General features: G+C 52.8%; 1 protein-coding gene across 2 annotated transcripts in view; it reads right to left on the bottom strand.

Moving 5' to 3' along the window:
- PLCG2 (phospholipase C gamma 2) overlaps positions 1-14,366 on the bottom strand; it is a 141,262-nt gene that overhangs the window by 82,445 nt on the left and 44,451 nt on the right. For both annotated transcript variants that reach the window (XM_040633651.1, XM_040633650.1), the window contains exons 3-5: positions 5,271-5,414; positions 3,145-3,238; positions 2,375-2,422 (exon numbers count right to left, since the gene is read on the bottom strand). In XM_040633651.1, the coding sequence (XP_040489585.1) occupies positions 2,375-2,422; positions 3,145-3,238; positions 5,271-5,414 (286 nt within the window). The remainder of the gene's footprint in view (positions 1-2,374; positions 2,423-3,144; positions 3,239-5,270; positions 5,415-14,366) is intronic.

Here is a 14,366-nt window from a genome sequence, read left to right as displayed (position 1 = left end):
GAAGAAAAGCAGCATCAAGTCATGATAGGTAAGTCTCCCACCCTGGAGCCACGCCTGGCAAGCCGGCTGCTGCAGACAAGCCCCGTAAATCAGCTTGGCCTCACTGTCCTCATGAAATAGATGCAAGGGTACTGAGCTCCCAGGTCTGCGAGCATTCCAGAAGCCTGCCCCAACTCCAGGAGCACGCAGCGTGCTCGGCACGCTGGCCGCTGCACGGCGACCTCTCAGCAAGGGGCAGAGGGTAGCAGCCGGCTCCGCAGTGAGACCAGGCGTGCCGGCCAAGGAAAGCACTGGGAGCCGGCGCCGCCCGCGCTGGGCCAGCTTCGAGCCCGCCGCCCGCTGCCGGAGTCTTTCCTTGGCTTCTGCCACTCCTTTGTTTTCCTTCGGGAAATGCCACCCGTCGTGGGCGACAGGAAGGGAGGGGAAACTGGCAGAGCAGAAGTCAGTTGCTCTTTCATTGGTACCTTGGTCAGAGTTCCTTTTGAAAAACTCCCTCCCGGCCTCCCAGAACCACAGGAAAGGTGGGATTTTCCACATGTTGACAGAGCCGCGGGGCTCTGCCCGCTGGGAGGAAGGTCGGGGAGAGCGAACGGGAAGCAAGGAATGGGGACATCAAGTCCAGAAACAGACTTCCTCTCTGCTGAAGGTTCTGGACCGGCCAACAGAAAGATGGGTCTCTATGGAGGAGATGCAGGAATCCATTCTGAGCAAGACAGTCAGGGGGAGGCTGCCTTGACAAGACGGAGAGGCTGACTTCCAAACCAAATCAACCACCCTGTACCACCCGTGCATGGAGAGAGGGCCGAAGAGGGCTCCATTTGTCATCCCCGCGCCAACCTCAACAATGAATCACCCCTAAGCCATACAGAAAGGAAACACCAAGGAGGCCCCACCTTGGAGGCTGAAAGAGACCAGTGTGAACAAAACCCTCCAACGTGGGGACCTCCCCAGACCCACTTCCATAACCCTGGAGCGCAGCCCGGTGGGGGACCACACGGTGAATGCTGGGCAGGTGGAGGAGGGAGGGAGGGCGGGGGGACAAGGGAACACAGAGTACACTTCCGGACGACCTAACAACGTTACTGAACATTGCACCACTGGTGGGGGCTGCTTCTCCATCACCCCATCGGGCGGCGTACGTGGGAGAAGGCACGGCGGCACACGCCCGAACTCTGAGATAGCAGCTGATGCAGGATGCTGGCCTGACACCCATCAGGGATGGAAAGGGACACCAGGGGAGAGCTGGAGAGGTTAGCTGGGACCTCACACACCATGCTGACAGATCTTAACAGGTAATGGAAGGAAGGAAAATCATTCAAAAATTTTTAAGAAGGTCTTATGCGAGGCTAAAATGGTACCATAATTTCGAGCGCTGGGCACGAGCACTGTGCATGGCATGCTGAGTGCTCGATAAATGGGAGGTTTCATCATTACGTTATTAATAATAACTGAATCATAACCTAAAAAAAGTGGACGAGACAATGTTCAACCTCACTCATAAATAAATGTAAATTTAAGCAAATATCTGCTGTTACCTTTCACCCATCAGATCACCAGAAGTCTGGTGATACAGGGCGTAGGGAAAGGCGTGCCCTTTTGCACCACGGGGAGAAATACAAATGGGCACGACCTCTCTCAGAACGTTACACCCAGAACCACTTCGCTGCTGGGATCCCTCTTCCAGGACTCGATCCTGTTTGTCTCCTCCTCACACACACTTACAAACAGGGAGAACCCAAGGTTTCCAAGCAGCAGTATTCAGGATACTAACGGACTGGCAGCAACTCTACCTCCATCAAAAGGAAATGATTTCTCCTAAGGAAATTACGCCGCCACGTCTAAGGTCAAACCATGTTTGTTACCAAAACGTCTGGCACAGAGCAGTGCGTGTGCTGACAGGGAACCACTCCGAGATGCACCATCCGGGGAACACGTACACTGAATTACATGTTATCACATCGATCGTTTCCCCCGGCTCACGTCTGGCAGCCCGTCTAACTGTCCCAAGTCAACCTGTGTTCCTCCTCTATGGTCAACCTCTCTCCTGCCACGAAGTAAGGCAGGCGTGTGGCAATCTCGTGTCTCCCCAGGACACAGAAGGTGCTCGAATGTGAGGGCTTCAAGGATGAGGTCCACGCGACCCACGGCAGAGCAGCTGTCTCTGCAGATGGACTTGAACATCCACGAAGTGAGGCCCAGTCACCATCAGCCCCCAGCACTTGGGACGGCGTCCGGCACCTGGCCGGTCCAGCCAGACCGCATGAGGGCCTTTCCACACCACAAAACAGGCTCCGACTACCGCGGAAGATTCAAGAAAGAACATCAGAGGCCAATACGATCTGGAGAAAACCAGAGAAATATGAACGAATCTTACCTGTTTCTTCTGGTTTGATCCACTGAATAAATCTGCTTTCTCAGCCAACTGGGAAAAGAGTTGAGACAGACAGAGACAGACAGACAGACAGACAGAGACAGTTAGTCAACAGCTCCCATCTCAGCCAGTTCTATGTAATGGGGACGGAGGATACTAGAAACAAGAGCTTTCCGACTTGCTAACTCAAGCAGCTTGGGAAGAAGCAGTTTCTCCTGTGGTTGAGACGCCCTAGCTGAGCCAAGAGGCCCCCCCAGCTCGTAGAGGCGAGCACTCTTTAAACTGACAGTCCTCTCTGATGATGTTCATTATTCCCAAAAAAGCTGATGAGAAAAATGTGGGAATCAGAGGGTTTTAATCGAGGGGACAATCTTCCATGCACCAATCCCACGCGGACCTCCACGACACTGATCCTGAGCGGGTGGCAAATCCCGTACCTGTACTGGACTGTCCTTCGGTGAGTCAACTGAACCCCTTCTTAATCCTGTAAGAAGGAAGCCCTCGGTCCTCCCGTCAAACACCACCAATGCCTGTTTCTGTCTCGGTTTCGGTGCACTGCTCACCCCGCAGGCCAAGCACGGCCCAGCACCGAGAGAGGCTCTCTGGCGAGACGCGGGAGAGCCCACAGCCTCTACTGGGAACCTGATGCACGCAGGACCCTCCGTGAGCCTCCTAGATGAAACGCCCCATTTCCCCTTCCTTCGCTCACGCTGGCTAAAGGGAGGAGAATCAACGAATGTGGGAAGACAAGATAAAGAAGCAAGAGTCAATACCTCTCAATAATGGTGGGTGTGGAGGCGCTCATTGCTTCCTGGTGTAAGATTTTCAAGCCAGACAGCCACTTAGTCGCATCTTCTTTGGAGTCGGCTGGAGAGGTGAACACGAACGGCATGCTGTTACTGCCTGGGAAGACCTCTGCAGAGAGATCGGGGCCCCGCGCCATCCCGGCCCCATACGGACGACAGGCATGGGAGGCGCCAGTGCTGGTTTCCGGTTTTGCACAGGGGCACCAAGAAGGCATCTCCTTCACACCTTCATGGCTCTAAGACCTGCTTTTTGTCCAAGACGAAGCCACATGCCCATGATGACCCGTCTACAGCAAGGGTAACAAATGGGACAATTTTTTCCCCCAACAGTTTTAGCTTTTATCCCTATACTAGTGAATAAGGTAGAGGGTCTGGGATAATTCCCACCATGATCCTGAGCCACCCTCAGCATTTCCCGTTTCTCGTCAAGGCCAGGGAGAGGGGAGAGAGGCAGCACCAAGCAGTGGGTAAGAGCTTGGCATCACTGACAAGTCCCACTGCACCACTTCGGGGCTGTGTGACATTCACCTGGTTCCTTAACCTCTCTGTGCCTCATGTCAGTAAAATGGAGCTAGCAATGCAGACACCTCTTTGAGTTTTAACCATCTCCTAAGAACCAGGTACCTTGTTTATCTGGACAAGAGCATGCCAAGATTGCTGCTCCCCCTTTTCCCACGGGGAGGGGGAGAAAATTGAGCTCAGAAGTGTTAGGAGACCTGTCCCAGAACCCATAAGTGGGAAGCTGGGATCTGAATCCAGGTCTTGGCCATCTCTCCACCGGACCTGAATTCTAGAGCTCCAAAACAAAGACCCCAGAGCGGACTGGACTCCAAGACTCGCTTGGGCTCTCATGGTCTCCCTTCCCGGAACCTCCAGGCCTCAGCCTGCAGCAGGGCCAAGTGGACACAATTCAGAAGTTCATGGGCACAGGCCCCTCTCTCCTGCCCCATCTCTGCACCAACCACACACCATCAGTCAGATGTGCACTCATCATGGCCCACAGCCAGCTTGCTGACTCCCTCCTTTAAGCCCTCACACATGGAACACCCTCTCCCTGGACCGGCCTCCCTCTTTCATCCCAACTCCCACTGATGCCTCAAAACCCAATTTCAAAGTCACCTCCTCTGCAAAGACTTCCCTGAGATTGGCCCTCTGTTCTCCTACAGAGCCACAGTCCGGTCTTATCACGGTGTACTGAGCCCCTGAAAGGCAGCGACTGGTCTCACTCAGCCCCAGTGGCATTGAGGACAGCCCAGCACAGAGTCCATGCTCAAAGCTGCGTGCCGAGCAGTGAGAAAGCAAATCAACGAGAGCTATTGGGCCCTAATTTAAATATCCCTGACACTGCTCAATTTCATTGTTTCCCCCCCACACTTGGGGCTACTTATAACGGGGTTTATTTTCTCTCTCATCACTCCCAATTGCACATAAGTCAGTGAATTCTAGGACTGGACCTGAAGGTGGTGGCAAGCTTCCGCCCCTGAGTCAAGTGCCTGGGCTTTCCCACAGCTCATCCTCTGGCCTCGCAGAAGCCCCTTTGGCTTTTGAGTGAATTCATAGGGATGGTTGGAAATCTCACCCCCAGATCGTGTGTCTGTGTGAGTGCCTACATGCATGCACACGTATGTATCCGCATGTGGCAAGTGCACTGTGTGTACGTGTGTGAGCGTGCATGCGTCTGTGTAGGGGTGTGTGTGTGTGTGCACGCACATATGTGTGAGATACAAGATTTCAGGGCAGTTTCTCCAGCTCAGTTGAATATACAGTACAGGCCAGGCTCCACCGGACGAAAACTATAACCTGCCTTCAGCTCTCCGCATGAGCCAAGCAGGCCCTTAACATAATGCGTACAACGTCCCAGTGAGGCCGGGTTACCATTGTTCCTGTTTCACAGCTGAGCAAACTGCAGCTCAGAGAGGTGGAGCAGCTTGCCCAAAGGCACACAGCCAGAAAGGGACAGGGTTAGAATTCAAAACCATGATGCCCCCAAACACACATGAGGGGCAGGCAGGTGTGAGCCTTCTGCTGCTACAGAACATCGTAGGGAGAAGCCAGGCACAGGCAGGGAGAGGAGCGCAGGGAGGGGCACTCACCTGCCAAGCTGAGCGTGCTGAGAACAAACTGGGTGCCGTACAGGACGGTAAAGCAGCAGTCTTCCTTCTGGCGGACAGCTTTGGCACGCTCAAAGTCCTTGGAGTTCTTCCCTGGGCGGATTTCCTTGATTTCCATGATATCCACTACAAGGCAATGAAGACGGGCCCATCAGAAGCCAGAGTTCACTCCACCTACGCACGCAGCCACAGGCCGGCCCTGCACACGCACCGCCCGGCGTCTTCACTCCCCGGCCCCTCAGCCCCGTCCAGACTGCAGGACTGCGTGCGAGTCGGTACAAAGCTTGCTGTTCTAAGCTATTAAGTACTGGGAGAGTGGTATAGAAACAGGAGAAAATCTATCCTTTCTACAGCCCCGCCTGCTGGAGGACTCCAACCCACTCTTAGCCAAACCGGGCCAGGATGGCCACCTGACCCAAGGGAGACCCCGGCCACCTCAGATGGCCGCCTGACCCAGGGACGACCCCTCCCCCTCCCCCACAGGATGGCCGCCTGATCCAGGGGTGACCTCCCCGTGCAACATATGGCCGCCTGACCCAAGGGAGATCTCCCTCCCTGCCATAGGATGACCATGGACTGTCAAGAAGAATCAAGTTCGACCAGTACCTTCCTCCCCTTTGTCTGTCAAAACAGCACCTTTCCTGGAATGGACCCATGCTACGTGCTTCAGAGGAAGCTGATCTGCCTCCCCTCACCACCGACCACCACAAGTCGGGGGGCCCCAAGGGTCCTAGGAGTGACCAAGGTGCCCCAACCTGGGGCAACGTGACTGGTTCAGGGACGAGCACAAGGCCCACCAGCATCCTCCTGGCACTTTTTTGGCCAGAGATATTTATAAAATTTCTCTTGCTGCTGCTGCCTGGTTGATAAAACAGGAGTGTGGAGGTAGCAGGGAGCATGCCGCCCGCCAGAGAGAAAGAAAAGATTGAGTTCAGATGTACTATCTGAACCCCTAGGTCCAGTTACACTGGAAGCCATTCCCGCCCGAGAAAACGCTACTTCCACGACACAACAAATTCTCTTTTTAGCTTTGGCTAGTGTGACCTGAGTTTCTATCACTTGCAACCCTGAGAGTCCTGGCATGTATATCTGAGTCCCTGCACTGAAGAGAGAAACAGGAAAAAAGGTGTCCCTGGAAATGGGAGGCGAGGGAGGGAGCTTGGACCTGGGGTGGTGGAAGCAGACAGGTGAAGGCATTTAGAGTCAGGGTTGAAACAGCAGGAAAGGTTCATGGCCCTTCACAGGTAGCAACAGGAGTGGGGGTGCAGTGAATGCAATTAGGAGGGAGAGGGATGGAATGAACTGGAAGCTCTCTACTTTCTTCCCATGGGTGTAGCCAAACCAAAAACAGCTTGGCAGACAGGAGACATGAAGGAATGTGAAAAAAGACTTTAAATGGGCACATCCGTTCTGCACCCTGTGTGTGGCAGTGTTTACACAATCCTACACACGAGAGAAAGCTCTGTACAGCTTGACACCAAACCAAACCTGAGTACACGTAAAAAATGGTGAAAACCAATTCAGGTCCGTAATTTATTTTATTTTTCAAAGATCTGAGAGAGAGAGAGAGAGAGAATGGGCACGGGAGCACGAATGGGGGGAGGTGTGAGTGCAATGGGAGAGGGAGAAGCAGACTCCCCACCAAGCAGGGAGCCCCACACAGGGTTTGATCCCAGGACTCCGAGATCATGACCTAAGCCGAAGGCAGACCCTCAACTGACTGAGCCACCCAAGTGCCCCTCAGGTCTGTATTTTAATCACACTGTACCAGTGTCAGCGTCCTGGGTTTGGTGACTGGGAAAGAAAGATGTTATCACTGGGGGAAGTCGGATGAACGGTACACAGAAATCCTGTACTATTTCTGCAACGTTCACCTGAGTCTAAAACTGTTGCAAATCAGAAAGTGTTAAAAACCACTTATCAACCGTGAGTGGGTCTTTTGTTTCGGGAGTGGGGGTGTCTCTAAACCCTGGTGGGGGAAGGTTGGGGGTGAGATCCCCATTCTTCACCCAACCCAGAAACCTGGAGTTGTTTCTCTTTACCCTCAAAAATAAACACCAAAACACAGACCCTTTGTGTGCACTGAAATTTACAGCCTTCTAGGAGGAAATTAGCATTGCTGATTTAACTGTTGAGGGCTCCTCTAAGAACATTAAGGGTGGTGAGGTTTGTTCTGGGATGTTACCCACCCAGCTCACTGGCAGTCAAGATGCTAGTAACTTGAAGCAAGTATTTTTTTTTTTCCTATCAAGCTTAGCAGTGATTATCTACTATCCTCGTGCCCCATACAATATCTGTAGGCGAGAATCTCTGAATTGGCCTACTGTGAGTTTTTCTCCCTACAGCAAACTTACAATAAAAATCTGACACATGTACATAAAGAAAACATTTCATATATTGTAACATTGTCTTCAGGCAATTACCAGTTCTACTTTCTAAATTACTCTTGACTCGGTCAACTTCTCTCCATTCCCACGGCCAATGCCAAAATCCAAATCACTGAATCTCCTGCTTGGCCTCCTGAAGTAGCCAGAAGTTACCCCGAGAGCCATTCTTATGAAACTAAAATCAGCTCATGTTGGGGCATCTGAGTGGCTCAGTCGGTTAAACGTCTGACTCTTGATTTCGGCTTGGGTCATGATCTCAGAGTCATGAGCTCGAGCCCTGCACCAGGCTCTGCCCTCAGCGGGGACCCTCTGCTTCCCTCTGTCCCTCTCCCCCCACCATGTGCATGCTCTAAAATAAATAAATCTTTAGGGGCGCCTGGGTGGCACAGCGGTTAAAGCGTCTGCCTTCGGCTCAGGGCGTGATCCCGGCGTTCCGGGATCGAGCCCCACGTCAGGCTCCTCCTCTATGAGCCTGCTTCTTCCTCTCCCACTCCCCCTACTTGTGTTCCCTCTCTCGCTGGCTGTCTCTATCTCTGTCAAATAAAAAAATAAAAATCTTTAAAATAAATAAATCTTTAAAAAATAAAGAAGTAAATAAATAAATATGCTCATGGCCTTCCTGGGCTTCAAACCTTCTGACTGCACCCCAGTACTCTTAGGACTGAGAACCAAGGCCCAGTGTGGACCCCGCCAGCCCTACCTGGCCTGCACCCTCGGCCTCCGAGTTCCAGCCACGCAGTGAGCGGTCACCCCTGCCACAGAGCACCAGCACGTGCTGTTGCCTCGGATAGGAACGCTCTGGGCCTGGTTACCTCCGAGTTCCCCCTTCCAGTTTCAGCTCAACCACCACGGACCTCAGAGAAAATCCTCCAATTCCTGCTATCCTATGACCCAGCCCCTCTCCCCACAGCACTGAGCAGAGACCAGTGCCGGCAGGGGCGACTCGTGGGCTCGGAACCTTTTCCCTCGAAGGGGCTCCCTTCCTCAGCACCGTGTCCCGGCCCCTAGCACAGTGGCTGGTACACAGCGGAGTCCGACCAACAGTTGTTGAATGAGGAAGGGGGCAGAGCAACCGGGACAGAAGCCGGAGATGGACACAGAGATATGAACAAACACAGAGACCCCCAGACAGGACCAAGAGGGACAGAGACACCACACATGCCACCCAGGCGAGGAAGGAGAGAGACACAAACACGCACACATACCAAGTCAGAGAGGAAGAAGCGTGAGACATGGAAAGAGAACAAAAGAGAAACAGCCACGTTAGTGAGGCGAGGGGTCCCACTTTCCCCTTCGGCGCCAGCAAGCACCCCTGCTTCGGAGCCAGGCCTGTCCCGGGAGAGGGCTGCAGACACCCCCGGCACCAGCAGGACCGGTCCCTCCATGACGTCATGCCGATCACACCCCCCTCCCTCCCCTACCCCCCAGGTAAGCGCAGCCTCACTCAAGATGCTCCTGGAGAGACTAGGCCTCCTGCAGGGGCTGCCCTTGCTCCCTGTCATCAGTTGATTGGACTTGTGCCATCTCACCCGAGCGACTTCTCAACACTGCCTGCCTTCTCCACGTCGCCCGTGAAATGATTCGTCCGGTTATCTTTGTAACTGGCCCGTAAAGCTCCTCACGCGCGCATCTGTGTGTAGGGGTGCGTCCTCCTCTAAGCCGCGGGAGAACAGGGATCCTGTCTGTCCCACTCGCTCACAACTGGAGCCTCACCACCTCCTGCACCAGAGCCTGGCTCCCAGCAGAACTCGGGTACCGTGAATGAATGACTTAGCTTCTTATTTGGGAGATGGTCCCAGGAACACTGGTAGAGGAATGAGGACGGGAGACTGGCAAGGAAAAGAGCTGAGGAAGAGGCTGCTAGGTCGTCAAGCTGGCCCTCCGTGGGCACCTGGAGCCGACCCCACGGGGGCTCTGGGAGTGCTCGCCCCACCACGGAATGAGGGAACTGGCTATTTATTCCCAAACCCCATGTGCTGTGGGTCGAGGGCTGTTTCTGGGGCCTGCCTCCCCCGGCCCTCAAGCAGAGGGTGGCAGCGTTCACACCAAGCTGGCCTCGATGTGCAGAAGTCGACGCTACAGCAGGCAGAATCCGCCCGAGGCGGCCTCTGCTACATCGGGGACTCGATACGGAAGTTTCCGTGCCACCCCCATGGGACACAGGGATCGGTATGTTGGAGGGGTCAAAGGTCCGGTATGTATTTCAGGCACAGTAGTGAAGGATGTGGTCACGTCTCAGTCACTGCAGAGAACAGCTTCTCTGGGCTCCCCCCACGGAGACAGGACAAGCTGTCACTGCCCCCATGCGTTCTGTACCCCCAAAGGTATCCTGGCTCAGCAGGTGGTTCTGGGACTATAGATAACGTGCTGTGGTTTCAGAGAACAGCCATATCAAGATGTATGCACGTGCCATACAGTTCATGCATTTCAAGCGTATAATTCCATAGCTTCTAATACGTTTACAGACCTGTGCAAACCGCCACCGTCAATTTAAGACCGTCTTCATGACCACAAATAGACACCCATACCCTGTAGCCATCACTCCCCGTTCCCCTCCTGTCCCCACACCAGCCCCCCGCAACCACGAACCTACTTTCAGTCTCTACAGATCTGCCTTTTCTGGACACTTTATCTAAAGGGAATCACACAATACATGGTCTTTTGTGTCGGGCTTCTCTCAGTTAGTATAAAATCAAGGTTCCTCCGTGTCTTAGCAGGGACTTCATTCATCTCTATGGATGAGTAATACTCTGGTACAGATAGACCACACTTCAATTTTTTATCCAGTCTCCTGCTGATGGACATTTTTAGATTGTGTCCACCTTTCGGCTACTGGAAATAGTGAGGCCATGAACCCTCACATACAAGTTTCTGCTTGAACACCCGTTTTCAGTTCTCTCGGGTATCTCCCAGGAGTGGAGAGCACACTCCTGAGTCCATGCTCTCGGGGCTGCAGGCCTTGTAATTGTGAGGTGCCTCCATCATGCTGTGGGGCTTGTCTGGCCACCAGTGCAGACCAGGGAGGACACTCATGCACAGGTGGAAAGTCAGCTGTGGGTGGGCCTGTGGCTGGGGCCTCCATGGAAAAGGGGTGCTGGAGACACCACCAAGCTTTCTGCAGCTATTGCTACTACTTTCCAGGACTCCTGAGCAAGGAGGGCCCGGCTCCAGGGGAACCAGAGGGCTGCCTGCTATCCAGCACCCCCTTGGTTACCCGGAGCCCCAAGAAAGCAGGAAGGAAATCCCTCGCCAGCAAGGGTGGTTTTCTATTTGGTAATCAGCAAAGCCTGACGGGCCTGTGGTTGACACGCACTTGATCTCGCATCACACAGGGGCACCTTCCTGAAGGATGATCCCATTGCCCATGGGGTGCAGAGCAGCAATGGGGGTCAGGCCTCCTGCACTCAACTAGGTCAATCCCAAATCATCTTTCTGGCCTGCAACTGGAAATAAAATCCTAGTGCTGGGATTGCAGACTTGCCACCCAAGTCATGGGAAGTGTGTGTCTGGTGACCAATGATGGACTCTGGAAACTGCAGGCCTGGGCTCGAATCCCAGCTTCTCACAGGTGCTTCTGGGAGGAATTCACCTCTCTGGGCCTCCACTTCCTCATCTGAGCAGAAGGAGCAAGAAGAGTCTTCTCACACAGTGCTCTTCGAGGATTAAGGAGTGCGTGCGTGAGTATTACAACAGTGCCTCGTAATTATGACTAATAAAGATGTAGTCGCTTGTAGGTGCTTGTTAGCTCTTATTTTTAAAATTATTAATGCAACTGAATAAAGCCAGACTCATATAAGGTGTAAGAAAAAAACCACAGTCTCTTCATTTATCGGTTGTGGAAACTAAAGACGCAGATCCATCCATATGTATTGATGTGGAAAAAAAATCCACACCACCTTATGTAAAGAGGGTACTGTGTCTGCACGTGTATGCACGTGTGTTCACATGTACAAACGTGTGTACATACATATCGTGCACAGGGGTCTATCACTCAATTTCTAACTAAATATCCACTCTAACTTGCAAATATATATATATATTTTTTTTTACACAAAACATACTACTCCCATTACACCTGCTGTAGGACGTCCATGCACAGGCACCGATGAAAATATTGGGCGTATCAGTCTGCGACAGGAGAGGACCAAGTCCAGCACTCCTGATGCTGCAAATCACCGTGCATCCAACCCAGCGTCCTGCCCACCCCAGGAAGTCCTGCCTGAGTCCTAGCATTTACTCCTGCCAAGCAGACTACCAGAGTCCTATTTAGATAACGTCTCTAGTATTCTTAACAGATTAGTTTACTGTCATTTCCATTAAGTTACAAAGTAAAGGACAGGGGGGAGAAAATGAAAATTCACAACCAACACTATATAGTCCCCTCTGTACGGTTTCCAAACATGCCCCGTATCAAGTTCATTAAAGCATCAAATAATTAGGTATTTGTGCTTTGTATTCATGCAAAAAATATCTGATGGATTGGCCTCCAAGTGTTTAAGAGTATTAAGCAACACTGGGGGTGGCTTTTTTTCAGTTGGTAACGCATCACCATTTATATCCACGTAATAGGACATACTATACGGTTAGCCAAAAACAAAAAAAAAAATGCTCTCCCTCATGTTTCCAAATGCATTAGACTCGGCTAAAGAGGGATGCCTATGTTTGTACATTGTATACTTGTGTGTGCAAAAGCAGGAGACAAGGCAGGAAAAAAAGTGCACCAATTTGCTGACAATGAGGGTTACTGGTAGGAAGGATGACGAGCAAATGGTGGGCTTGATCTGCTTTGGTTAGAATTTTTCGCCAAAGGCACATAGTCATTAAGATGACCGACTTTATTTTCAAACTAGGCTCTGGTGACCAGAGCTCAGGCCATGCGCGCTCCTGCGGTGGGGCTCAGCAGCCGTGTTTCCTGCTTGAAGAAGTGAGATAACACAGCCACAGAAGTGAGGCCTCATCTCTGCACAAACTCGGCTTCCCAGCATCACCTCGGGCCTTCCCCAGGTCCGGACACCCTCCCGCTGCCCTCCCCACCCATCACCTGCAGACACACGCTTGGGGTTTCCAGCCTCCTCCCACTCCCCCGCCTGACTCCACCACCCCCTTTGCTGGCTGTCCCCATGACCCCATTCTTCAAACCCTGCTCCTTTTCTGGGCCACTCTCAAGCTGCCCCCTGCTCCTGGAACATCCTCCCACCTTCACACCAGGCACGCGGCCTTTCCCCTGCTTCCCACACTTGTGCTCAAGTGCTACCGTCTGCCAACAGGCTTCAAGCATCTTCAGGGAAGCTCCAGCCATAGTTTTTTAAACAATTTTATTTATTTATTTGACAGAGAGAGAGAGAGAGGGAGAGAGAGACAGCACGAACAGGGGGAGCAGCAGGCAGAGGGAGAGGCAGGCTTCCTGTTGAGCAGGGAGCCCGATGCAGGACTCGATCCCAGCACCCTGGGATCATGACCTGATCTGAAGTCAGACGCTCAACCAGCTGAGCTACCCAGGTGCCCCTCCAGCCATATTTAAGGGGAAAAGAAGAGCACTGAGCCTTGACACCTTCGCACACATATCCCCACCCCCCGTCCATGCGTCTGCCATTCAATCAGCCAGGCCGTTACCAAGTGTCGCGCTGAGGAAGTGCCAGGGAAGCACACAGACACGGTCCCCACCCTCAGAAGCCCGGAGAGGACAGACCCTCTCCAAACCAGCACATGAACACGTAAGCCTCCAACCACACCGAACACCTCAAAGGAGAGGAACAAAGTCTACACCGGGGCTTCTCCCCAGCTAGGGGAAGAGAGGCTTTTCTGAGGGTGTGCATCTTGGCAGAGCTCTGAAGGCTGGAGGTAACCCGGTGAGGGGGGTAGAAAGCCCTGCAGGGGTCCCGGAGCTGGGGCAAGTCGCCCCAACGGCGCCTGGGAGCTTGGGCAGACCATCTCCCTTCTCCGCTCTTTCCCCACCTGCACCGACCGTGACGGCAGTCGCTCCCTCACTGAGCGGCTCTGCCAACGAAGTGAAATTACATGAACAGGAACCCCGTGGCCCCAGGAGGTCTCAGTCAAGGCTAACTTGGCTGCTGGGATGCACATTCTTGCACACCACCCTCCAACAACACCTTCCCCGACGCTGGCGGCTCCAGTTTGTCTCAGGGGTGCTGGGTCTCAGTGAAAGGCTCTGCTTTACAAAAGCAAGGGTGTTGGCCTGTTGCACATACGTGACGGCATCTAACCTGAAAGCTAGATGGGCAAGTGAGATGCACTGCAAAATACACAGTCTGAACACCGTCAGTGTGGGAGAGGAGAAAGAGCCCAACTTCAGAAGAACCTAGCAGACATGCGCTTAAAACCCAGCTTGGGATGGGCGTCTTTATTCTGGCTTAGCCACTACTTTGTCATCTGTAAAATGGGAATGAATATCCATCCCACAGGCAGACATACCTGGAAGAACTTGGTAAAATGTAAACTGTTTCATGAGCTTTAGATATTCAAGTCCTTTGAAAGCCTAGGGATTGGGGGGGGGGGTAGTGAAGGAGACTGTCCTCATCTTCTTTGTTAAAAAGGGAACAATTTTTGAGACTGTGCTGATCTCCAGTGGGGAATATGCCAGCCTTGCGCTTCTATTAGGAGGTTCTGGAATACCAGCACCCAACCGATGAGGTAGCTGTTCCTGCCGTGCTCTGTACTCACCCAGAAATGC

Source organism: Ursus maritimus, unplaced genomic scaffold (assembly GCF_017311325.1).
Source record: "Ursus maritimus isolate PB19 unplaced genomic scaffold, ASM1731132v1 scaffold_19, whole genome shotgun sequence".
NCBI classification, from domain to species: domain Eukaryota; kingdom Metazoa; phylum Chordata; class Mammalia; order Carnivora; family Ursidae; genus Ursus; species Ursus maritimus.
The sequence above is the reverse complement of the archived record's forward strand: the minus strand, read 5'-3'. Positions and strand labels throughout refer to the sequence as shown.